At 38.6% G+C, this 27328-nt stretch overlaps 1 protein-coding gene across 1 annotated transcript in view; it reads left to right on the forward strand.

Moving 5' to 3' along the window:
• Positions 1-11776: 11776 nt before the first annotated feature.
• Positions 11777-27328, forward strand: part of Smp_129210 (tyrosyl-tRNA synthetase, putative) — a gene marked incomplete at its 3' end in the record, with an annotated part of 47668 nt that continues 32116 nt past the window's right edge. Inside the window, exons 1-6 of the mRNA XM_018794832.1 lie at positions 11777-11890; positions 20116-20264; positions 21021-21349; positions 22278-22488; positions 24235-24478; positions 26965-27186. Of these exons, the coding sequence (XP_018647034.1) occupies positions 20223-20264; positions 21021-21349; positions 22278-22488; positions 24235-24478; positions 26965-27186 (1048 nt within the window). The 5' untranslated portion in view covers positions 11777-11890; positions 20116-20222. The remainder of the gene's footprint in view (positions 11891-20115; positions 20265-21020; positions 21350-22277; positions 22489-24234; positions 24479-26964; positions 27187-27328) is intronic.

Raw genomic sequence — 27328 nt, forward strand, 5'->3', positions numbered from 1 at the left:
GTTGAAATCATGAGTCAATTGAAGCTAGACCATCTATGGGAAACACTAGACAGCCGTTTCGTCCTATTGTGGGACTCCTCAGCAATGCAAATCCACGATCCCACCTCACGAGATCCGAACCCGGAACGGTAGCTTAATTTCATGGATTGAATGAAGTTAGACATTAACACCGTTGGATGTCGACCGGCTCACTGGTCTAATGGTTAAGCGCTCGTATACGAGACAGATAGGTCCTGGGTTCGAATCTTGAGAGGCGTGATCGTGGATGCGCACTGCCCCGAGCAGTCCCACAATAGGACGAAACGGCCGTCCAGTGCTTCCAGGTTTTCCATGGTGGTCTAGCTTCAATCGACTCATGATTTCAACTATAAAAAGAAATGAGTTAATATATAAGTCACTAGTTAAATGAAACACATTAGTTGTCAAGTAATCTTCAATATACATTCTTGCCAAATTATTTTTATCCCTTTTTTTTTACTTTTAGGCTGATACTATTATTAATACACGTGTTATTAATTACATTTATGTGAGTACATCTATTATACATGTGTATATGCTCCCCTTCATAAGAATATATATTGATTGATAGATTAATCAATATTTTCGCACAAAGACAGACATGTGATCAGAACCAATCATAATTCAGCTATATATATATATATATATATATCAGAATGTTTCAACTACTTACAATCAATTAATCAGTAGTATTCAACATCATTATATCAAATTACAGATTAAATTCTACTTTAATTCCTCTAAGAGAACAAAATTCGGATTAAAAAACAGCTATTCTTGATAATATCCATCTTATTATATGGAAATCTGTTTTTATATTATTATTATTATATCTATTTGTGTTAAAATGCATTTTATTGTTGTTGTTACTATGGTGACTGTGAATTGTAATTTTATATATGCTTGTTTATGTGATTTTATCATCAGTAATTTATCTAAACCATTTATCATTACAGTTTTAACATCCAATAAACATTCTAATGAACATGTTATGGAAATCTTAAACTTTACGTTTTCATTTTTGGTTTCTGTGCATTTCTTTTTTTTCTTTTTTTTGGAGGGGGGGATTTAATCACTATGCGTGTGTTTTGAGAATATTTATTATAAATCTCAAATGAATGTTATAAATAATTAGCATATTAGATTCCTTATATGTTAGGTTTGTATAATATTATAGGTTAGTAAGTATTACTCATATATAGAATGCTAAATCTGAATCTGAAAATATATGGTGTTGGTTGATATGTTAAGCTCATATACCCTTATTCTAGCTTATGGACAAGTCAATTTACCTATCCATCATGAGTTATGTTTTCACCTTGTTAATTATTCACTTATTAACCCTGACTATTTTTTATATGAGCTTATAGGTGTGTACAGTTTTTATCTTATTCATCACATGTCTCTATCTTATTAATAATAATAATAATAATTTCTTATCTGACAATAAATATTGATAAACGCTTGATAAAAGCGAGTTGGTTCACCCTCCATCTCCAATGTGCATTACTTTCGCTTTGCTCGCTGGTATTTGCTCATGTGCTTGTAGCTTTCTGGCCTAAATCTGACTCCTATGTAATCGTATGAATGATTGTTGTCAAAATATACATCCTGTCTATCCTCGTATGTAATACATGACTTAATCCACGTTGATGAATAACGGAGTTAAATAGGTCAAATAAGAGAACGTATTTGGAATAAATATATTTTGAACACTCACACCGATTAGTTCACTCAACTTCTATCTTCAATAACCAATATATATAATGAGAAGCATCGACCAGTAGAGTTCAACCAGGTCTGTTGTGATATATCAACTCACTGATGACAATGGTGGATGGTTGATCGATTTCGTGAATTGGTCGAAGTTAGACAATAACACCATTGGATGCCGACACAGTAGTTCTAGAGGTTAAGTGTCACTGTGGGACTCCTCAGCAGTGCGCATCCACGATCCCGCCTCACGAAATTCGAACCCAGGACCTATCAGTCTCGCGCACGAGCACTTAACCTCCATAGTGATCTAGCTTCAATTGACTTATGATTTCAACTATATAAAATTACTAAAATCTCCACAAAACCCTCTTCTAGTAAACTGTTGAGTTAAGATTTTTCTACAATATTATTAAAGAGATTTTAATTCTTCATTGTTGATATTTTGAACTACTATGGTGTATGCTACTTATACTGACGGATCTAAGTAATTGCAAGTGGAACAGATGGTGGTAGAAGATTGAAATAAAAAGAATAGGACAGAAATCCAAAAGCAATCAAAATAACAACAGAATTAGAAGAATAATGAAGTATATAAAGGATAACTCAAAGAAGTTATGCAAATGATATGTTTAATGTATGAAACTGGATACAAGTTTCAACATGGAAATCAACAATAGGATATAAAAGGGACATTCAACTGATTAATCCTTAATAGAATAAAATGTTCCTGATAGATTACATCATCAAATCTATTTAGATATCCCTAATACTTGATATTAATTTTCATAAGAAATTGTTTCTACCCCCCAACCCCATTTCGATATTGATAATTATCCACTGGCTAGTATCTGAGTGAACGCAATCTAGAAAAATTATATCTATTTAACAAAGAGGTTAATTCATAATAGATTTTTATGCTAGATGAGAAATAAATCTGTTATTTCTATGACCTTATTCTAAAAGAATGCATAGATTAATCCATTGTTGAAAGATTGATTGGATCTAATAACATATAAAATGAAATTTTTTACATTATTTAAAACCGTTCAAATAAAGTGAAACATTCATTCGAATGGAAAAGTTGTTCTTGTGAATGAAAGATATTACTTGATGTTAAAACTAGATCAAACTGAAACTGTTGTATTGTTTATTATAAAGTAAAACAGAACATGAGTAACTTCTTATCTTATTAACTGATATTACTCAGTCAGCTACAAAGTAGGACCATACATACATATGTATCGGTCCAAGTTGCCATACCTCGTTAGCACAACAAGATGAACACCAAATTCATAGAATTAGTTAATTTAGTGGTGGTAGTATATAAAGAAAGGTTGTATATAAGGATATAGTATAGGAAGGAAGATAGATATGAAGCATTTTTAATCTCAAGGTTTAAGGGAAGATAAAGAGTGTATACATCTAAGCCATTGTGATCGATTTTGAGCCATGTAACCTAGAGTCTCAAACCATTGGTTACGATAGTCATGCTGACCCCAACAAAGTAGTCTGCATCTACCAACATGGCTCACACCAGAAGTTAACGACTTCATGCTAAGATGCCACATTTTGGTTTGGCCGCCCCTAACTCTCTTCTAACCATCCCCCAAACTAGTCAGCATAGCGCGTCATGGTAATCGGTGTTCAGACATACGTAACACGTGGCCCAACCATCTCAGTTGATGAAGATTCATGACCTCATCAACTGATTTACCATCACTCCCTAATACCTTGCGTCTAACCTCACTACTATACTACTATTCTAACACTATTGTATGTCCAATGCAATTTCTCTGATTTTTCTAGTTACAACACAACTCTTCTTCCTTAATAACTAATTTAACTTAACAAGGAAACAGAAGAAGAGAACGGTATATGAAAATTTATATTTTCAAGCTAAAAACAGATCAAAACAATATCTGAATGCACTGATTTTTGTAGGTTTCTCTCTCTTAATAAGGAAATGTGAGAGCATAGTTGAGTGTTCGCCCACTAATGTGCGATCCTCCTGAGGGTTGCCTGAAAGAGTGTGGTGATGGTCTGATATCATGCCCATATTAAAGTAGCTTGGCGTACTTAATATGTTGTATACAGTTATCAGATCATCTCCTATCACTCTGTAGCTCAACGAGAATAATCTCGAGTGTTGGAATTAGTCCTTGTAAGGTTAATGTTTTTGACCAATCACCCACTTGTTTTTCCATCTCTGTACATTGCCTTGAAGAGATTTATATCTGTTTCAAAGAAAAAAGGCGGCACAAAATTGCTGACTTTTAAGTGAGGCTGAGCGTACATGTCAATCAGTGTCAGGACCAACTATGGGGTGACTGCGACAAGTCATCTTCTCACAGAGTGGGGATTTATGTTTGCCTCAGGTTCATCTCCCAACAAGTTTGAGCTGTCGTCTTAGCTCTTCATGGTTATAATCCCGAGATCGCGCTCTGAGGAGACAGTACTGAGCGGATTTCTAAGAGTATAGGTACTTTGTATCAAACAAGACAGAATATTCATAACATGACATTCCTACAAGCTAATTTCCAATCCCTTATCTACCGCCCATTTTCCTGTTGTTGTAATGTTCTTTTGAAGCTCAAGTGAACTCTTTTTGCTTTTCGTGGACCTCCAGATTTTTGTACCGCCTGCATAGATCAGTACCGCGGAGCTGATATTATGCAACAGGTTTTTTAAAAGGATCAAGAACAGTAGCAAACCTTAGACTGTCACTTGTGAAACTCCTGATGTTGGAACTTTCCAGCTCGTTAGTACTCTACTTGTCTCAGTACGAAACGTCCAGTTCTTTAGGTAGTTTCATAGCCAAGATAAAAGTGGGTCTGTGAATTTCATATAATTTGTAACCTTCTCTATGAGACGTGTGCGTGCACCATGAGAAAGGCTCTGGCGAAGCCTAGGAATGCTGCATAAAATTGCATCTTTTGGTCCCAATTGGTTGCCTAGCCGTACGGTACTATGAGAACATTGGACTCACTAGTCCAGTGTTTTCTGGAACAATAATAAGCTTTATGGTTGGAGTTCTTCTTATCTAACTCTCCTGTCATTTTTCCACTGGCCAGTTCTTCCATTATCTTTGACATTACTGAGTGTAATGTAACTGGCATGCAATATGCTAGGTATTTTCAAATTCCTTCCTCATAGAAATCAGGGAGACGGTGACATGCTTCTATTCTCCTAGCGGCTTGTGTGAATCTGGTGAACGTCCAAACACATCGCTGACTGGCATCCTGATGGCATCCGTGTACCATTTCACTATTATAAGGCGAACGATGTCACATCATAGCGATTTTTCTGGGCCCAAAGGTTTGGTATTCCTAGCAGTAACTCAAGAGTCAGTTGGATTTTCTCCCAAATCTCAAATGAGACGACAGTTAAGCAGTGTTCTGCGCTTATAGCTTCCTGCTTTAACCGACTGATGGAGTTGGAATTATTATCTTTATCTTCTGTAAGTTAGTAAGATCTTCGTAATTTGTGCCAGGCCCTCTGCTTGGCAGGATCATTCTACAGGTGCGTTTTACTGAAGAACACTGTGCTGGATAGCATTCTGACAAACATCATTCCCAGTGGTCATCAAGTCCTACCCTCCACCTCTACTAGCTCAGGCACTTCGTGAACCGCTATACTGGTTGATTCTTGAGTTTTTGCTAATCTTCTAGCAAGATCTCTCATACTTCATGGTTTGCCATGTTTAACTCGGAGTTCAGAAAATCTCTTAGCCGATTGTCTCTGTGATGTCAGTAAGATTTTCTCTTTAGTATGTGTTGAATATAAGGTTATTCTTAATATATGGAGTCTACCTTTCACCACACTTTGGGCCTAATACATATGGCATACGGCGTACCTGAGAAGATAGTCAATATCATACGGAACTCCTATGATGGATTAAACTGCCAAATCGTCCGTGGAGAACAACTCACCAAATCATTCCAGGTAAAGACCGATGTTAGGCAAGGTTGCTTACTCTCATCCTTTCTCTTTTTCCTGGTGATCGACTGTATCATGAAGACGTCAACATCTGGAGGAAAGCACGGGATACAGTTAACAGCTAGAATGCAACTGGACGATTTTGAATCCGCAGATGATCTGGCTCTTCTATCACACACGCAACAACAAACGCAGGAGAAGACGACCAGTGCAGCAGTAGCCTCAGCAGCAGTAGGTCTGAATATAAACAAAGGGAAAAGCAAGACTCTCCGATACAATACAACATGCACCAATCGAATCACGCTTGACGGAGAAGCTTTGGAGGATGTGGAAACCTTTACATATCTGGGCAGCATCATTGATGAACACGGTGGGTCTAATGCAGATGTGAGGGCGAGGATCGGCAAAGCAAGAGCAACATATTTACAACTGAAAAACATCTGGAACTCAAAACAACTGTCAACCAACATCAAGATCAGAATTTTCAATATAAATTTCAAGACAGTTTTACTGTATGGGGTGGGAACTTGGAAAACTACGAAATAATAATAATGATAATATATTCTGAATATAATATTTACAGAATTCACGCCAGTTTACGGGCATGATCAGTTTGATATTGACAGCATCATTTAATGTAGGGAACAAACATGAAATATAAAATTGTTTTATGTTTGCTGGTTCAGTAATTGATAAGTGGTTTATATATGGCATTTATCACGGCAAGCCAATGCAACACCAGGGAGCTTCTAATTTTTTATTAAGTGGATAGCCTGATGATTTATAAACAAATTTCTTTGAGGTTATTTCCAATGCCAGAGCGAGTTATTGATAAATATCTACTACTAGAGAAATTAAGATTAAAGCAAAGAGCACGGAACAACAAAACAATGATTGCCAAAATATGCCGGTCAGGTTACCACTGTTTATGTTAGATATTATTCAAACGTGTTAGAGTTGCTGGTGAAAGTGTTAATGTAAAGTCTGTAAAGGGACAGCAAGTGAGTGGTTAAACATTTAAAGTTCCTAAAATCTCACTTGTAGAGTAAGATACACTTACAGGCGCTAGAGCATTTAATGCATTTTCAGAGGAGCAATATGCATTAATGGAGCGAACAAATAATGAGAGAGAGCTTAACGTACGGATAGTTTGTGGTAGATTATTCCAGAGTCTATAAAAACTTACAGGTAAAGCAATTCATATAGAGAGAAGATCTGGAATATGTTTGTTCCGCTAAGGACCAGGAGTTACGAATGTCGTAATGTGAAGCTTCAGCATATTGAATCTCCTAGTTGGATGTGAAGGATAGTTTATCCACTCCCCCTCACAATAAACAGATACTAGAGTATAAGAAAATGTTAACAATTTTATTGATGTATGAACATGAGCTATGGTCCTCACAGTCGCGTGTTTGACGATTTGATTTGACCGTCGATGATTGATACGGTTGCTTCTAACAGGGTCTTATGTTTCTCGTTGTTTACCTTCGTTAGCGATTTTTCCTTTTTACTATGGGCAAACACGCCAGAACCACGGACAGGAGCGGCCTGACACGAAGCCGTTGTTTTGCTTAGGAACTTCAATATTATAGTAACAGTGTACTCGGCTACTATGAAAATTTCATCTAAAATTTGAGTCTCGGGTTTTAGTGAGCGACGAGGACGTCATATATTTATCGTTTCTGTGTCGTTTCGCCTCAGTAGGTTGCGTTACGGATAGTTTGAGATGCCTTCTTCTGCAGTTTCTTTTTTGCTTGCTAGTGTTATTGGGAGTAGGAATCGGGAATGGAGTGTGTTTCAGACTGTCTTGTTGGAGACTGAGTTTTGATGTTTGAGTCAGGTGGTTCATGTTGTACACGTAACTAAGGGGTTATTTATGTGATTTTGTATCGAGCTTTGGCGTAATCTTGATGCTGGAAACGGGAATTCTCGACTTATTATTAACCTCTGAGTTAAGAGCACATCTTCTGGTCGCTGTTGTGTACATGGTATAATTATCGGTGGCAGTGCTACTACTGCCTGTGCTACTCAATAGACTTCAAGCAAAATGCTAGACAAGTTAAGGAGGACGAACTTAAGACATAAGTTACTCAAAGGGAAAAATTATAGAATTGAATAAATGCTCCATAAGAATAGAACCTAAAAGACACCTAAAAATGCAGCATTATCTCTGATTGTCCTGGTAAACAACTCTGTGTGGGCCTAGCAATTTTTTCACGAGTTTTTTGCATTAAATTAAGTGGATGTGCATATATTACAACTAAAGCAATTAATCAAATTAGCCCACTTGTCAGCTGGTAAACACATAGCGAGAAATTTACATCGGTTTACTGAAGCACATTTCTGAAAATCTCCCGATTTTATTTAATCTCTAATTCACAGCTCTAAAAACTTATGATTTTATAATCTGCAATTATCTATTGTTTCTCATTGATCTTGGAGAGTCTTTCGTTGCAGACCTTCGATATTAAAAGTCAGAAATAAATTGTACTTAGGATATACGTTTATCAGACATGCTAGTGTTGAACTCCAGGCTTTCACATAAGGTGCAGTGACTGTGTGAAGGACTGCATTGCAGTAGTACTCTAACTCAGTGAATAATCAGATAACTCAGTTTTTGCAAGTCATATAAGAGATACAGGTGGTGGGTAAACACACGTTTACACATTCGTTTGAAAGATGTTTCACGTTGCACGTGGATGCTTCCCGAGGGACAATATATGAGCGACAAATATAAGGAACAGTCGGAACAACGTATCTCTCTATATGTTGAGACAAATCATATGAGCGTTATAACAGAGAAGCTGCCACAGGCCGCTTTAGGCATGTTGAAGAAAGTGGTATCACATATTCTTCTACATAACTCGTCAAGAATTTTCAGAGCTGTAGGACATGAGGCATTCCGATGCCTAACCTATGGAACCTACGTACCAGAATTCCGTTCACAATATCTCCAGAGTTTCCATGCTTGATGGATAAGAGCAATGATATTATATGATCGACATGCCGATAAACGGTATTGAAGTGTCAAGGTTTCAAAAGGTTACAGAACTATATTAGTCTCACCTGAAAAGCGGGAAGCCAATATTTTTTGCTTAGGCTAATGCGAGTAAAATGAATGCTCTTACAGACTACTGAAACGCGAATAAATACTCAGGAATTTGGAGATGATTTATTAGTATAATGGCTGAAAAAGTTTTCTGGTCCATGGAGATAAGGTATGTCTTCTAGTAAGTTAGTAAACCAACTCTTTCAGATCTATGTAACTAAAGAGTTAGTGTCAACTGACTCCCGATCTCTTGGTAGGCAAGTCACTATTCACACTATGAATAGAAGTACATAAGGAATGAGAACTGAGTTTTGTGGTAATTTGTTTGCTAATGCCCTGTATGAATAGACGGTAAACAGTGAGGACATTGCTCAAACCTTAGGGCATAAACCTCACCTTCTATAGACCCAGGACGTATCTCTCTAAAAGTAACTCCATGTACATGCTACTTCCTGGCAGAGCACAGATTGCAATACCTGCCTTGATAAACTCTTACAGTTTTGACAAAGGTTTTCGAACACTACAGGTCGTCAATTAAGGGTTAATACTGGAAATTACAATATGCCTTATATTCGTTTATCAGTCACAGTCACATTTTAACCTGATGATAGTCCAATCTCGTAAAATTTAACTTGACATCACACATACAGTAATAAATTCCATCTCACGGAACTCCAGCCTGAAGGAAGAATATGGACTACTAGATGGAATGAACTCAACGAACTTGGTGTACATTGTCTTAGACAACGTACTATCCAAATTGTATCTGGATAAGCTATGGATTTCTTCATGATTACCTTATTGTTTCTTAAGCCTTTAGAAGAAAGTGTACAATTATTAACATGTTCATCACTTAACCCTAAACTGAACCGACTCAGTTGAAGCCACTGGCACTTAGAAGGACTAGATCTAGTAGTCTTGAAGAAAAATTGCGGGGAGGTATATCAGAATGTCTGCCCACAGTTTATAGGGGGAACTCACTGAGATTTGAAATCCTCTAAGTAACTAAAAGATCTGCCTCATAAGCGTTTCAATGATCTGAAGTTTCATGTTCATATATCAGTGGCTAGTGAAACCGAAAAATTCAAACAGCTAAGCGTTGACAACACGTGAAGATAGCTCGAACAAAACAGGTAACTGTCACAGGACCACTACCGTTTAGTGGCCCTATATCTGATTCCTGTTGATTAGTATGCTCATTGTTACCATAATATGTATGCTGCTAACCCTCATAAATTTTTATTGACATTATTCGCATTAGAAATCAACGAAATGAAACAAGCCAAATGCTAGAGTGAATTTGGAATACATATTTTTCCTACTCTCGTTGATCCAGACAAGCAACCAGAGAAACAAGGTAATGAAAGCAAAGAGAGGGCACAGTAAAGCGGATAATGTCGTTGAAAAAAAGAGAACGGAGTGGTTCGAAGAAGGCGTGTTAGTCAACTCAACATCACCAAGCGTAGCTCAATATTTGTAGTCAGGCCAAAAATGAGTTTCAGACACGCAATGAACAGGTTGAGCAATTAAAACACATACGATCATATAAAAACACTCAGTGTCATTAAGCGAATAATCAACAGAGCCAAAATATGGCTTTACAAGGGTGAATAAACTAGTCTTTCCAGAAGCTATAATAACCTGTGTGGGCTAGACGTGGTATCATCCACTACAACCGTGTAGTAATTATTCCATACTTATTTAAAGACTCGGTTTTTTGGGTGAACCAGAGCCAATGTTTTCCAGTTGCTTGGTCTCACTTACCACACTAATGGCGATGACGCTCCAAATTCCGTAACCAGACAGCACTTAAAAATCGTACGTCTAATCGCTTATATACATAAGTGACAGCCTCTACACATGTTAAACAAAAGCTGTAAATGGCAACTTAGATGCTTACCTGTCAAAGCCAACCACCAGGTTTTAAAAAATAGACGAATCGTACTTAACAGATTCCTTGAAATATGGACAAATTATGCTTCTTGAAGAAAATCTTACTGACTCACTGTAGTCCAACGAGGTTCAGGTTTAAGGCTTATGCTTTTCTTAATATTCATAAATAACCTAGTATAAAGGTATATCGGGGAATTTCTTCACGTTGATGATCTAAAACTGTGCTGAGAACCCCTTGTTCATGGTAATCAATTAGCTTTTCCGAGGAACTTGGAGAAACTTCAAATTGGCCAAATAAATAAGGGAATAACAAAGATGGATATTGCACAGTAGTAAATATGAGATATGTACTGTATGAAAACTATGTTAACATGACAGTATGTCATATACTCCAACTCTAAGAATGCAAATATGGTATGAGTAACCTCCGGTCACAGGTGCACTTATTAGAGGATAAGATTTTCATATTGTCATATTATCTCACAATACGGGTTAACTCCAAAATTCTCTTCTTTCTGGTCAGTTGTATGGGAGTATCAGTAGTATCTAACGTTAGAGGGCAGGCACATCTTCTGCTCTTTATTACGAGTGAACTTACCAAATCGGCCATCGTTTCAAGTAGTGAGAATATTACAGTGTTATACGGTATTTGGTTTTGATAGTAATATACCATCTTTCTACTCATTAACTCTACTGGCTGCTCTACTGGTGAGACTAAAAAGAGGAATCAAGTTTATAGATTAAGTCAAATAAGGAACAAATGTATGCCCATCCATATATGTGTATGACTGGTACAATGTATTAACTATTTCTTCCTAAGTCATGAGGGCGAAAATTCAGCTTAGTGTCTCACACTCAATTGCTAAAACTATTTTCACTCCCGCTAGTTTCTATTTATTTTAGTGTCTATCTAGAAAAAAGAGAGATGCGATGTTTCTAGATGCAAAAGCTTATGAAGTTGAAGTTTCTGGTATTCAGGAATCAACCATGTGAAACAATTCCCCCACTTCGGCTTCATCATGGTTGAATGTTCAATGCATACTTTTACTTTTTCGTACATTAGATTCATCATTCATAGAACGAACGTACGTCCTGTGCATTGGAAATACATTTTTATTTTTACATAGGGAAATTCCTGGAAGCTTTTAAAAGTTACAACAAGGCGGCAATCTCAACACTGTTGTTACCCACATCCCTACCGCGTTTTCTATTTTTTGTGTTCAGGGATGTGCTAAGAACTATCACATTCAGGTTGGCTCAAGTTTGAATCTGGGGGTGGTGAGTACTTAGGTTTTTTCACTTTGGCCTTGTTAATATCATATGGTAACTGACGACCGTAAACAAATAATTTGATAGTCTAGCGTTTTACGAATGAGAAGTTAAGTTCTCACGTGATTTTCATTTCTCTAACTTTCGCTGTGTTTCTGAAAAGCCAAATTCCCAATTTTGATCCAAAGAACTTGTCTCAAGATTAAGATTCGTTAAAATGCTTTAACTTTTAAGTTTTATCCAGTTTAATAGTTGAATGCTCTTTCATCTTATCTCGGTTTACTATTCCGTTTTTACAATTTTCTAAACCAAGGATAGTTTGAGCATGACCGATCCATTTGTACGGCCTGTTTTTCATCCGCGTTTTACGCATATTGTTCTTTTACGGTCGTAAAATCGCTTGCTTCTTTTTAACAACAAATCAACAAATACATAAAGAACTCATGCAAGCAACTTGAATGCCATTTCGCTGTCACCTGTGGCATACAGTGTGTTAAATGTAAACCCTGATTTCATGAAGCATGTACATGTCTCACAGTAACTGTTTACAACATATTAAGTAAGCCGGGTCGCAGATGGGTATTTAGCACACATAAATGCTTCAAACAGTTCTGGACGGAATAGAAGAAATTTTGACTTAACAGGCTCTCTTATGTAGTAGCAGTGGATCACCGATGTCTTCAGGCAAGAACTCAGGTATATTTAACAGTAAAAGAAAAAAGTAGCAGATTATAGCGAGATACCGTCCTTAGTCCTTAAGAGTATGTCAATTTTCCTCTTAAAGAACGTCTAGTAAGTCGGGATAACTCAACTGGCAGAGAATTCCAGCATTTAACTACTTTTAAGTAGTAAGATGTGTGCTCACAGTCCGTCCTATGTAGTCTCCAGTTTCTGGGTGTTACCCTTAAAGTTCTAAGCCTAAATAGGTGTTGAAAGGGGTGTTGAGAATTGTTCAGGATGTTGTAATTCATTAGATCATCCCTAAAACACCTGTAATTTAATGGGTAAAGCTTCAGTGATCGAAGGCGTTTGTCATAAGACTTGAATTTGAGTCCCCGAACTGATTTCGTGGCTCGCCATTGGGTATGTTCCAGTCTGTCCTTATCCTTTTGGAGTGAGGAAGGAAACACTATGTTTCTATACTGCAAATTGGGACAAACAAAACTGCTGAGGATTAGGTGGAAATTTTTTCCGTCGAACTGGCTGAAAATGCTCCTCAACGTTACCAGTTCGAGGTTCGCTCTGCAGTCGTTTTTGTCTCAGTTAGCGTAAGACTTCGGATCATAGGGTATCAACACTCCTAGATCTTTTCCAAAATGGGATACCTTTAGATGATATTTACCTATGTTGTACTCGTAGTCTGCAACATGTCAGATGGATTACTTTATAATTAAAAATGTTAAAGGTTAGTCCGTTGTTGTCTTCCGAACTCTGGAGTCGAGTTAGATCCTCCTGAAGTGCCAGAAGGTTGGCGGCGTCTCCATCGTTGTTGTTTGGACCACTATGACTTAACAATTGGGAAACTCCGGTTTTGGCTCGTCGAAGAGAGGCTGTATGACAGAATAAGCTTTACGAACTAGGAACAAATTTATCGATAAGCTTTATCTGGTACTGAACCCTGTTTTCTCTTGTTGTCTTTGTGCATTTGTTACTTGCTTGTTTAAGTTACTTGTTTGCGCTGTTGTTACCAGTTTGTTTGTATTCCACCCAGTAGTGCCTTTTGCGGCTTAGCAAACAAACGGTGCGATTCTTGATGACTGCAGGTTTCTTGTAGATTTTCGGGAACGTTAGTGGGACAGACTGTTTTGTAGCACATAAGATAATGTGCAGTAAGAAACCCCAATTAGCATCCACATCAATTTGAAGGTGAAGTTTCCAGTCCACCTGTTATAGATTGTCCCGTAAAACTGGCACATCCAACCTTTTGAAATTCCAACGCCTATTTTTGGTAGGGCGTCTTAGTTCAGTTTTGCTGGTAAACCTAAAGGCTATTACGGCATAGTCGCCCTTCCCTAGGAGAGCTAAGATTGAGTTGTCAATTGGGAATTCTTCGTTCTTAAATACTCAGTTCAAACGCTACGGCGTCTGACTATTTCTCAAACGAGTTGCCGACTTCACATTTTCGAATAATCCCAGATCTTCGATGAAGTTGAAGAACCGAGCTTCAGTATAGTTGTCACCTCCAATGTACGTATGTTTAGCGAAGTCGACTTTAGGAAGATTGAGGTCTCCTAGAATCAGGATATGAATGTATCTGAGACAATTAGAGCGGGGTAATCCTTCCAGCATATGATTGTTGTACTCGATGTTAGCAGTGGGCTTCCTGTAGATAACTCCAACTAAACACCTCTAGGTGATAGCCAATCTTATTGAGCACCTGATAGACTCATCAAGATTGATAATCACTTGGTTATGCACTTAATGTGCCTCTAGGCAAGATCATCCACACGAATTCTAATATCTCAAGAATATCTTTTTGGCCATTAACCGGCGAGCGTGTAATTTATGGACGTACCAATCATGTTTCAGATTGGTCTTGTATTCTGGAGCGATATCTATATAGCTAAGTGACATTTCGGCATCATAGCTGATATCAGTTCGTGATGGAATCCCTAATTTCAGCTCCTTACCCTAACGTACAATTGAGAATCTTGATCCTAATTCATCACACTAATTTTCAACCTTCATACATTAAGCATGTTATTTAAAAGGACAGTGGTATTCTTCCTCATTGAGTTAAGTTTATAGTTTTTATTGTTTACTATGCATCAAGACCACTGTTTTCACTTTAATTGAATTAATTTCACTGTGGGGTTTTGGAGATTGTGGAATTTTTAATTGATATCGTGAATCGATGCATGTTAGACCACCACTGAAAACCTGGAAGCAGTGTATGGGACTCCTCAGCAGTGCGATTCCACGATCTCGCACGTGGGATTCGGAGCCATGGCCTTCGGCCTCGCGCGCGAAATCGTGGATGCGTACTACTGAGGTATCCCATACTTGGACGGAACGGCCGTCCATTGAATTAACTTCAGGTAAGGTAACATCGATTGTGTCGTTTTTCTTGAAATTCCTTTTTCACCTGCTTTTATCAAGTAGAATAACATGAACTCATTTTATTTCGTTTGGTTCTCGCCAGCTGCTCACAACATGTAGTAATTAAAATCATAATTACGGAATCGTTATAGATTACTTACGTGAAAGGAGAGTATGACTTGGATTTTTTGGACATTTTCAAAAAGCCTACATTAAAGATGACTGACTCACTGAGAACAACAGAAATAACGGCTCTAAAAAGTGCAATCGCTAAACATCTCGATACAGAACATCAAGTCGATACCTTGCAATCTTTCAAAGTGAATAATAAAAACAGACAAACTCCAGCCTTCTGACCATAAACGAAGGCTGTTACGAGATGAAATACGGCAAAGCTTGCGTAAGAACCAAGAAGCCTGGTGTTCGAAGCGTGCTAATGAGATGGAAGCAGCAGCTGAATCTGGTAGCTGCCATAAGCTCTTCCAACTCATCCGAGCCACTGGCAGCAAGAAGTCTGGTGTGAGTCAAACGATCTGTGAAAATGACGGAATGCCAATCACTAACATCTGTCGACGTCTTGGACGATGGGCGGAATTCTTTGAAGGGCAGTTCAACTGGCCTGCTGCTCCGGCAACATCGACCAAATTGTCCTGCCCCCCATGGCCGGTGACGACTGATCCACCAAACGAGGCGGAAGTCCGCAAGGAACTCCAACTCTTGAAACGTTACAAATCACCGGGTCCAGATGACTTACTTCCGGCTCCTTTTAAAGATGGTGGTGACCTTCTGGCTGAGGAATTGACTGTGTTGTTTACAAAGGTTTGGGAGCTAGAAAGTGTTCCAACATCATGGAATGAGTCGATAGTCGTCCCTATCTTTAAAAATGGTTCACGTCGTTCCTGTAACAACTACCAGGGGATAAGTCTACTTCCGATTGCGTCCAAACTATTGGCTTCTGTCATTCTTCGTGGGTTGTTTAAAACCCGAGAAAAATTGACTCGCGAGGAGCAGGCTGGTTTTCGTTCTGGTCGAGGATGCATTGATCATATCTTCACCCTCCACCAATTGTTAGAACACCGTCATAATTATCACAGGCCAAAAATCGTAGTGTTTCTCGATATCAGGGCTGCCTTCGATTCGTTGGACAGGACTGTTCTCTAGGATTGTCTATTGAAGAAGGGTGTGCCTGAGAAGTTTATTAACATCTTAAAGGCCCTGTATACGAACACCTCAGACAGAGTGAGGGCATACAACCACCTTTCTCCTTTGTTCCATTCAAGCAGTGGGGTTAGGCAGGGTTGCCCAATCTCACCATTACTCTTCAACTTTGCCATCAATGACATTCTGGAAACAGCTCTGATGGATGTAGGTAATGGCGGTGTGGATCTGTTGCCTGGAGAACGACTTCTCGACCTTGAGAATGCGGATGATCTTGTCTTACTGTGCGATAATGCCCAAGGCATGCAATCCGCACCTAATCAGTTGGCAATCAGTGTCCGCAGGTACGGCATGTGCTTTGCACCCTCCAAGTGCAAAGTACTCCTACAAGACTGGCAGGATTCTCATCCTGTACTCACCCTAGATGGTGAGCAGATTGAAGTGGTTGAGAAGTTCGTGTATCTAGGTAGCTGGTGGTGGCGTGAGTGATGAGATCGATGCACGTATAGTGAAAGCCAGAACGGCTTATGCCAATCTGGACCATCTTTGGCGCCTTCGTGATGTTAGTCTGGCTGTAGAAGGTCGGATCTACAACGCGTCGGTGAGAGCAGTTTTGCTCCATGCTTGAGAAACCTGGCCTCTCCGAGTTGAGGATGTTAGACGACTCTGTGTTCGACCATCGTTGTCTCCGAAGGATTGCTGACATCCAGTGGCAACACCGTGTTAGTAATGCAGAGGTTCGGCATCGTGTGTTCGGGCGCAGAGACGATAATTAAATTGGCGTCACCATCTTGAAATACCGACTTCGGTGGCTTGGACATGTTCTACGAATGTCGTCCCAGAGAATTCCACGTCGTGCATTATTTGCCGACACTGGGACTGGTTGGAAAAAGCGGAGAGGAGGTCAGTGTATGACATGGTATCGTGGTATGAAAGAAAGCTGCAAAGGGCTAGCTTCTGTTGGTCCTTCACGACTCCCTGGATGGGGTCCGAGAGATGGTGCAACACAGTGGCTAGAGACGTTATCAGATATGGCTCAGAATAGAAGCCAGTGGAGAGCCTGCTGTAACCTTCTTTTACTTTCTTCATAAAGAGTGGTTATAACTTTCTTAACTGAAAGTCTTCTGGTTGTACATTTCGGTTCCCCCCCATCATTACTCTTCTCTTTTTCTTCATTCCATTTTTTCTTTTATATATATGCATCTTACCCCTTTCTCTTCCCATTCTCATTGTTTTGTGTGGCGCATATATATCTGGTGCCCCTTTGTACCAATATGTATGTGTTTAAATTAATAAATAGACACTGGCCCCATAACTGTACTGAGGTACTCAGCTAAGCACAGTTTCCCAACTTCCAGTTCATCTGTACTCTTTGTTGATACCGAACTAGCAAGTTTATTTATTAACTAACATCACTAACATCACGAAGGCGCCAAAGATGGTCCAGATTGGCATAAGCCGTTCTGGCTTTCACTATACGTGCATCGATCTCATCACTCACGCCACCACCAGCTACCTAGATACACGAACTTCTCAACCACTTCAATCTGCTCACCATCTAGGGTGAGTACAGGATGAGAATCCTGCCAGTCTTGTAGGAGTACTTTGCACTTGGAGGGTGCAAAGCACATGCCGTACCTGCGGACACTGATTGCCAACTGATTAGGTGCGGATTGCATGCCTTGGGCATTATCGCACAGTAAGACAAGATCATCCGCATTCTCAAGGTCGAGAAGTCGTTCTCCAGGCAACAGATCCACACCGCCATTACCTACATCCATCAGAGCTGTTTCCAGAATGTCATTGATGGCAAAGTTGAAGAGTAATGGTGAGATTGGGCAACCCTGCCTAACCCCACTGCTTGAATGGAACAAAGGAGAAAGGTGGTTGTATGCCCTCACTCTGTCTGAGGTGTTCGTATACAGGGCCTTTAAGATGTTAATAAACTTCTCAGGCACACCCTTCTTCAATAGACAATCCTAGAGAACAGTCCTGTCCAACGAATCGAAGGCAGCCCTGATATCGAGAAACACTACGATTTTTGGCCTGTGATAATTATGACGGTGTTCTAACAATTGGTGGAGGGTGAAGATATGATCAATGCATCCTCGACCAGAACGAAAACCAGCCTGCTCCTCGCGAGTCAATTTTTCTCGGGTTTTAAACAACCCACGAAGAATGACAGAAGCCAATAGTTTGGACGCAATCGGAAGTAGACTTATCCCCTGGTAGTTGTTACAGGAACGACGTGAACCATTTTTAAAGATAGGGACGACTATCGACTCATTCCATGATGTTGGAACACTTTCTAGCTCCCAAACCTTTGTAAACAACACAGTCAATTCCTCAGCCAGAAGGTCACCACCATCTTTAAAAGGAGCCGGAAGTAAGTCATCTGGACCCGGTGATTTGTAACGTTTCAAGAGTTGGAGTTCCTTGCGGACTTCCGCCTCGTTTGGTGGATCAGTCGTCACCGGCCATGGGGGGCAGGACAATCTGGTCGATGTTGCCGGAGCAGCAGGCCAGTTGAACTGCCCTTCAAAGAATTCCGCCCATCGTCCAAGACGTCGACAGATGTTAGTGATTGGCATTCCGTCATTTTCACAGATCGTTTGACTCACACCAGACTTCTTGCTGCCAGTGGCTCGGATGAGTTGGAAGAGCTTATGGCAGCTACCAGATTCAGCTGCTGCTTCCATCTCATTAGCACGCTTCGAACACCAGGCTTCTTGGTTCCTACGCAAGCTGTCATCACCGTTTTAGTGGAGGATATCTGAAGGGGGAAAGCGATAAAAAGCAGATGTGATGGTTTAGAGCTTCAAAATGACTTGAAGAAATTATCTGAATGTTCTAGAATTTGTCAGCTACCGATAAATTCGTTCGGGATGCATCATGTTGCATATATATCACTATTGTACAGATACATACTCAGTGTGAATAACATCTATCAACCTGTTGTTCAGACACATCACGACCTAATATTCATCGGTTGCTAGGACTTGGAAACTATTGCTCAACGCCATGAGATATCCGCCTTAGGTTTTACAGCCCTTTGGTCAATACTTTGAGCCTTTAGTCATGTCGATGCCATAACCCTCTTGACTTTGTATACAGTATTTGTGTATCCTAAACTCAAGTACTGCATACAAGCGGCTAGCCCATGCCTGAAACGAGACAGTGAGGGGCTCGTAAAGGTTCAGAGAACCCCCAACTAAGCTGATTCCCGGAATCGCAAAGTTCCCTTATGATGACAGACTGGCTAAACCAAATCTGTTCACCTTGTCACATGAAAAAACTGAAGGTGACCTGACCACAGTTTTTAAATTACCTAGTGATAAATTCGCGTCTGATATTCCCTCATTTTTCTTTTCTTCCAAAACAGACAATTTACCAGGACAGTTCACAAGCCCAGAACAAATTACTTGTCATTTGACTGTCGACTTCCAATGGGGTTATCAATGAATGGAATTCATTACCTTAACACTCGATTGAAGCCCCATCCATCAATGTATTCTAAAGAGAGTTGTATCAACTGAGTCCACCATTCCCAGAACTAACACAGGTCACACAGCCTCTTATCCTTTCAAAACTAAAACTAGTTTAACCCTAGCAAGTAGGACATTCTCAAGGCCATTGAATCATCGTTTTAAGGTTGTCCATAAATTATAGTCTCACTGTTATACCTTAGAAGGCTGGTCCTAGGTACCAATCTAATCTTCCGAAATAACACTAAATGATCTTTCCAACTTGGAAGTTGGGTCATAAAACTTAACTCACGCCTAATTGTAGCTTGTTATACATGATGTTTTGAAAGACATTTTGTTTGAATTCAGACCAATACTGTAATGAGTATCGTCAGCAGTAGAACATCATAAGATGGAGATGTTTGCGTTATCCTTAGACCCTGTGTTTTCCACCACTAAAGATTACAGTTTTAAACCACAAAGTGTTTTTTTTACAGATCAATTCATTTGTTGCTCTATTGTATAAGTTTATAAGATATCTTGATTCCTTATTCTTTTTTATTTATTAATTAGGATGATTACGTGTTTCTAACCTGTGAAAAGTGCATGTATTCAACCCGTTTTATTCCACACTCGTATATTAGTCTCCCTGTTAACACTCAGTGAAAATTTATCTTAATATGGAAGTAGATAAATACACGTTAATCGTCCGGAATTTGCAGGTTAGTCTCTACTACTAATGTATAAAGTTTTGCATATTTTTTGAGATTACGGTTTATAATTATGATATGAATATGCATGTAAACTAAATTAGTTTAAAGAAAACATTTATTTTTTTATTTATTTGAACACATAAATATTGGTACAAACGGGCACCAAATACATATGCGCCACACAAATCTCATTTGATTTGTGTGAGGGCTGTGATACTGCCCAGGTGCCCAAACTGAAGCAGGTGGTTTTCTTAGGGGGCCATACCCGGAGCCTTTGACATAAAGATCTGATCCACAAGGCAGTGGGAGCATCGTGAGGGTGTGATGCAGTCACATGGTAGCCGGTGACCAACAATTGGTTCATACGCCATTTGTTCCTTCAGGATACTGAAGCCCGTGTGCACCATTTGTTTAGAATCAGGGTTTTCCAATTCCCCTAGGTGGGCTTTCCGTGTTCACCAACCCGGTTAAAGCGCCGGACATTCGGTTTTAGTCCTCTCACTTTCGTTAACAACACCGGTGCCACGAGAAGGCAGTGAGTAGGACTTGTGTGGCAGAGGCTATGTACGCATGGCCATATGAGAGCATTTCGAGAGAGAGAGCGAACTCCCTCCACTGTCGGCCGTACCAGGGCATTCGGGGGCAAAAACATTAAGACTAGTATTCAATTTTCGACAAAATATTTTATAAGTCTATCCATAGTATTTTAATAATTTAATCAAAAATGTTTATATATTTCATTTTTGTTTCTCATTTACACGTCAGGAGGTAGTAGGTGATGATGAACTTCAAAATCTTTTAAAGAAACCAAATTCATCAGTGTCTGTGTATTGGGGTACTGCAACAACTGGTAGACCTCATATAGCATACTTTGTTCCAATTATTAAGCTGGCTGATATGCTGAAAACCGGTGCAAAAGTCACTGTACTCTTTGCTGACTTACACGCATATCTAGATAATATGAAGGCTCCATGGTCTTTGCTTTGTCTTCGTACAAAATATTATGAAGCTGTTATAAAAGGAATGTTCCGTTCAATTTGTGTCCCATTAGACCGGCTACATTTTGTACGTGGAGCTGATTACCAATTAACTGAGTAAGTTTAATCTAGTACCGTAAGTCTGAATATTTATCTTCAGTTATGGGTTTTCTTTCTGAAAACTGTTCTGAATAAGTTAAGTGACAGTGTTGTGAATCTGTTATATATGAATGAATATTTCAACTCTGTGTATTTGAACGATATTGTATTTCTGTATGATGACATATAAATTATTTGTATTGCATTGACATAGCTCAACTCTGACTTGTACCCATTATCATATATGGCTCAGAATAAAATTCAGAAGATTAGAATTTGGGAGAATACAAAGAGTGAATGAAACTTCGCCATTGCAAACGATTTTGAGCCATGTCATTCAAGGTCTCTAACCATTGATTGGTATTATCTCATGGATCCCAACCTACCAACATGGCTCAGTCCACTTGTCAGTGACTTCATGGATTTGTGCCATGTTTCGGTCTGGCCGCCCCTAGCTTTCTTCCAACCTACTCCTACGCCATAAAATATTGCACGTCGGGGCAGTTGGTGTTTGGTCATACATCACACATGTCCAAGCCATCTCAACTGATGAAGTTTCACTACTTCATCAATCGATTCGCCATCCTTACCTAGTACCCGTTCCCTAAGGACTGCATTACTTACTCAAGTACACATTCTTCGTCGGTTAGTTATTTTTCTGCTTCCCCTATTAGAACGAAACAACTGCGGATTACTCTTCATTCTTTTTTATGAAATGGCCGAAAAATTGACTGTGAATCTCGAAAAAACCCATTCATATTTAAGTGTGTATTTTGTGTTTCAAACCCTAGCTGATGGTATAAAGTTATCCTCATTATTTCTAAAAGGTATAGCTGGCAGTTAGCGGTTTACAATTTATCGGAGTTGAGTATACATATTTATTTATGAAGTCTATTAAGAATAAATAAAATTCTCTATTATTATTACTCTCATCATCATATCGTAGAGAATATTCTATGGATGTATATCGTTTAATGGCTTTAACATCAGTTCATGATGCACGTAAAGCTGGTGCAGAGGTTGTTAAACAAGTTAATAATCCGCTTGTATCTGGATTATTATATCCTTTATTACAAGCATTGGATGAAGTACATTTAAAAGTCGATATTCAATTCGGTGGTGTAGATCAACGGAAAATATTTATGTTAGCTGAAAAGGTAAGTAATAAATTAAAAGTGACAATACCAAGCTCTGTGAATAATTTTTGTTGAAAATGGTTTAATTTGTCTGTTATATTCGTAATCCGGGTACAGTCATTGATCGAAGGGCACTACGTAGCTGTTTTATGCCAAATTAAGAATCCTTAGGAAGATGCACTGACGACCGTGTTAGGGATAGAATGCATAACCTTTATTATTCATGACGAATACTTAACTATTACAATTATTTTGCAATATAGAGCTATGATCATTCAATACCATCAGCGTGGAGTTCGATATTAGGACGAAAAAGCTGTCTAGTACTTGTTGGTTTCCGATGATGCCTCAAACGTGATCAGTCTGTGACGAATACTTCCTTATAATTTATTTACTTAAATATATAAATGTTGGTACAAAAAGGTATCAAAATATATATGTGCCACACAATAACAACAAGATTGTGAAACGATAGAGAAAGAAAGGTAAGTATAATAAAAAAAGAACAAAGATTTATAGAAATTAGTGTATGAGGATGAAAAAAATAATAAGTGAGGCAGTTTAGTTAAGAATAATACTACCAGAAAGGATTTCTTCAGCTAAAGAAGTTCCCCTCATTTATATGAAGAAAGCGAAATGAAGTTACAGCAGGATCGCCACTGGCTTTTATTCCTAGCTGTGTCTGATAATGTCTCAAGGCACCGTGTTGCACCACCTCTAGGACCCCAATCAGGCAGTCGTGAAGGTTCAATAGAAACCTCTCCTGTACAGCTTTCTTTCATACCACGACACCATGTCTTACACTGATCACCTTTCCACCCTTCCCCATCAATCCTAGCGTCGACAAATAATGCATGACGTGGAATGATTCGCATAGCAGAAGCTGCATTTGGTGTTCTGGACTCAATTGGAAGGGCTAGGCGGACAAGGGACCAATAAAGATGCTAGGCTGCTCGTACTAGTTGAACGTAATTGATTTGTCACAGTGTTAATATCAGAAAAAGTCGTATTTCGATTGGTGGATAATTCACGTGATAAAAAGCCGGACATAAGATCAATAACGAATTATCATACGTCCTATTATATTTTGTATAAAGTCATAACAAATTGGCGACGGTCTTTATAAAGTCACAACACTAACCATAGATATCCTCAAACCCATTTTTCTAATATTGGGAGCAATAAGTGAGCAATGGTGAAGTTAGATCTAGGGTATTAACAAAGACACTACTGGTTTAAAACGTGTGATGTGGCTCCGAATCAGTCATACTGGAACAGCTGTATTCATCTTTTATCTTCTCTTACACTTGGAGTTTCGAAATTATTTCGTAACATTTTATTCTGTGGATTCATTCTTTCTTCTCAAATCATCATATTCTTTATTCCTAATCTTTTTGCTACCATCGATATTACTATTTTAATATACACTTGATAATTTTATTTCACTATGCTGATATAGTGTGATAACCTAAACCGATCCATATATGTGCTAGACTTTACATTATCTAATGACTGCTGACTGACTGACTGACTGAGGGTCGGTGGATCTGCCTACAAATTTTAAAAATACAGAAGTTTATATCTTTGAAATAGCTTTACCGCGAAATAAATCATACTAATGATCACAGAGAGTAAATTTTATCAGTTAGTTACAACGGATTTAATCATGTTATAAAGATCTTACATTGAAAGAATAGTGTGTATTATGATTGAATGAAATTTTCATATTTAGTATTGACAATATTTTCGATTTCATTCCTACCATAGTATTTACCTCATCTTGGTCATAAGAAACGAATACATTTAATGAATCCAATGGTTCCAGGATTGACAGGGGGAAAGATGTCCTCTTCGGAAATCGATTCAAAAATTGATCTACTTGATCCACCGGAATTTGTCGCCAGTAAATTAGCATCATCTGTTTGTCCACCGAATATGACAGCTGAACAAGGCAATGGAGTTTTGGCATTTTTAAAATATGTTATATTTCCTTTAGTACCAACAAAAATAGGTAGTTATTCGATTTCTTCTTTGAAATTACTTTTCTTTATTGCAAAATAACAATTCGTTATACTTTGGAATTCAATATCTATGTTTGACACTTGTCAAGTATATCTGATAATTGTCTTTACAAGAGTTGAAGAGAATCATCCAGGAGCTATGCTTGAAATTAGCTTGGCTTTAACGCCTCTAAAACTGAATGACCTGAGTTCGAATCTCACAGGGAGTAGACGTTTACGCAAAACTGTATATACCTCTTACTGCCAGCAAGGCAACTAGCACCTAACCTAGATGAAGACGAGATTTTAAGCATCATTTAGTATCATTGTCCACCATACCACTTGGACTAGTTGCTACATCTCAACCTACGTTATCGATGCTAGAATGTGCATACGGGTACACAAATCGGAATGTCAATTCAATGAATAAACATGCAAAGCTCGTGACCTCAAAGGATTTTGATCTAATCACCCCAATTATTAAGCAGACAATAGAAAGACGTAAGTCTATCTCTGCTCTAATGGACGATTTTATAGGGAAAAATCGTGGTCATTAGTAGAATATTTCAGTACCTATATTATGGTTGTTTCAGATTTTCTGTAGATAATACCTTTGTCAACGGTTGAGTTTTAAGCTCGATCATCACTACTAATGAACCAGACTAGCATGACTCTGATTACTAATAAATGATCAATCAGTGTTGATATTTACGCTAAACCATTCTGTATTTTCTGATACTTGTTGGTAATTTCTCAGTGCTAATCGGATCCTATCGAACAAGTTGCAATGTGGCCACACTAGTCTAAATGACTTGACATCGTATTTACTATGTTGAGATGGTTAGGAGGTTATTGTAGGTTTTCGTCAGTAGACATTCCTTAACCTACTACCCATACTAGTTAATTTGTCAACAAGGTAGGTGTACCGTTAGTCTTTAGGAAACTGATTCTCCCGTACTGGCATTCGAACCCGCATCATACAGATAGCTGTACAGGCCACTAATCGACTGTGCAAAGTAATAAGAAAATTAGCTGAGTTAAACCCATGTACTTCGTTCGCAATCCATTGCTTATATATAATTCTTGGTTTTTGTAATAAATGATATAATTATGTCATTAATTGGTCATTTAATTTCACCAAAAACAAACGTACAGTAGATTCTTTTATATATTCAGTGTTTTCAATACAAGGATTTTGCAGCAACAATAAAATATCAATTCATTCCTTCACTGATGACATATCAATCACTTCTTATTTCATTCAGCCACCAAATGTCCCGCTACGGCCGAAAGTAGGAATGGTCCTCTCTCTTTCGAAATATTTTCATATGGCCACGCGTATATAACCACTGTCACGAAAGTCCGACTCACTGCCTTCTAACATTAGGGGGGTTACGAAATTGAGAGGATGCAAAGCGAATGTCCGGCGCCCAAACCGGGTTGGTGGGTATGTAGGACCCACCTAAATGAGTTGGCAAATCCTGATTCCAAGCCAGTGGTACACATGTGCTCCTAGATCCTAATGGAATAAATGACGTATGAACCTATTGTTGATCACTGGCTACCATGGGACCGCATCCTGTAACGTTGCTCCATTGCCTTGTGGATTAGGCAAAAGGTTCGGGTTGTGGCCCCCTAGTATAACTACTTGTCTTCGAAGTATTGCTCGTATATCCTGGGACCACTGAGTAAGTAATGCAGTTGTTAGGAAACGGATACTAGGTGAGGATGGCAAATCGATTGATGCAGTAGTGAAACTTCAGTTGAGATGGCTGGGACACGTTACATATGCCCAACCACCGACTGCCTCGACGAGCGATGTTTTATAGCGTAAGATTAGGTTGGAAGAGAGCTAGGGGCGGCCAGACCGAAACATGGCACAAATCCATGAAGTCACTGACAAGTGGACTGAGTCATGTCGGAAGGTATAGACTACCTGGTTGGGATCCGCGAGATGATAGCAATCGATGGTTAGAGACCTTGAATGACATGGCTCAAAATCGTTTGCAGTGGCGAAGGTGCATTCATTCTTTGTGTTCTGCCAAATTCTAATCTTCTGATTTCTTCATGTCCCTATCTTTTTTCTCGTTCCAAATTCATTTCACCGGATTATACCCCTTGAATAACATCTTCAAACCGTAATCTTTCGGATTACTGCTTATACTCTTACTATCTCTAACACTATGGGATTTGAATCGACAACTACATCTCTGTGTTAATATGGTATTGCAATTCAAACTGATGTACATTAAACATACAAAGTCCTACGTTGTTACTGACTGACTGACTTGCTTCGGTTTGGGCACCCATATAAATTTAATGATAACTACTATGTATATTTTGATTACCCTTTGTACCAATGTTCATGTGTTTAAATAAACAAATATGAATACTAAACTAACCGGATTAATTGTCATCATCGATCGCGGCCTTACATAATTTACTAGACTAATGGAAATCTACTTATTTGTTACTGATTTTATTAACATTTTAACAGGATTATCGATTCCTCGAACTCCGAAACCTTATTTTAATTATAATGAAGTAGAGAAAGATTATCTTATGAATAAAATTCCATCGGATTCATTAAGATCTGTTGTTACAGACTGTTTAAATGGACTGTTAGTGACTATTCAAGATGATTTTAAAGATCCTAAACTTCAAGAACTTGTACGTAACGCATATCCTACAGTAGAAGGAAACAGTTCAGTAAATGTCAGTAAGTTAGTTGTTTTTTTTGTAATTTGTATTCAAATTAGATTCGACACTTATTAGCATATTTTGATTATCTGATTGATGTCTATCGGATGGATAACATGTTAATAAGTTGGTCATAAACAATGTAGAACATACATGCATCG

Source organism: Schistosoma mansoni, assembly GCF_000237925.1.
Source record: "Schistosoma mansoni, WGS project CABG00000000 data, supercontig 0183, strain Puerto Rico, whole genome shotgun sequence".
Taxonomy (NCBI): Eukaryota; Metazoa; Platyhelminthes; class Trematoda; order Strigeidida; family Schistosomatidae; genus Schistosoma; species Schistosoma mansoni.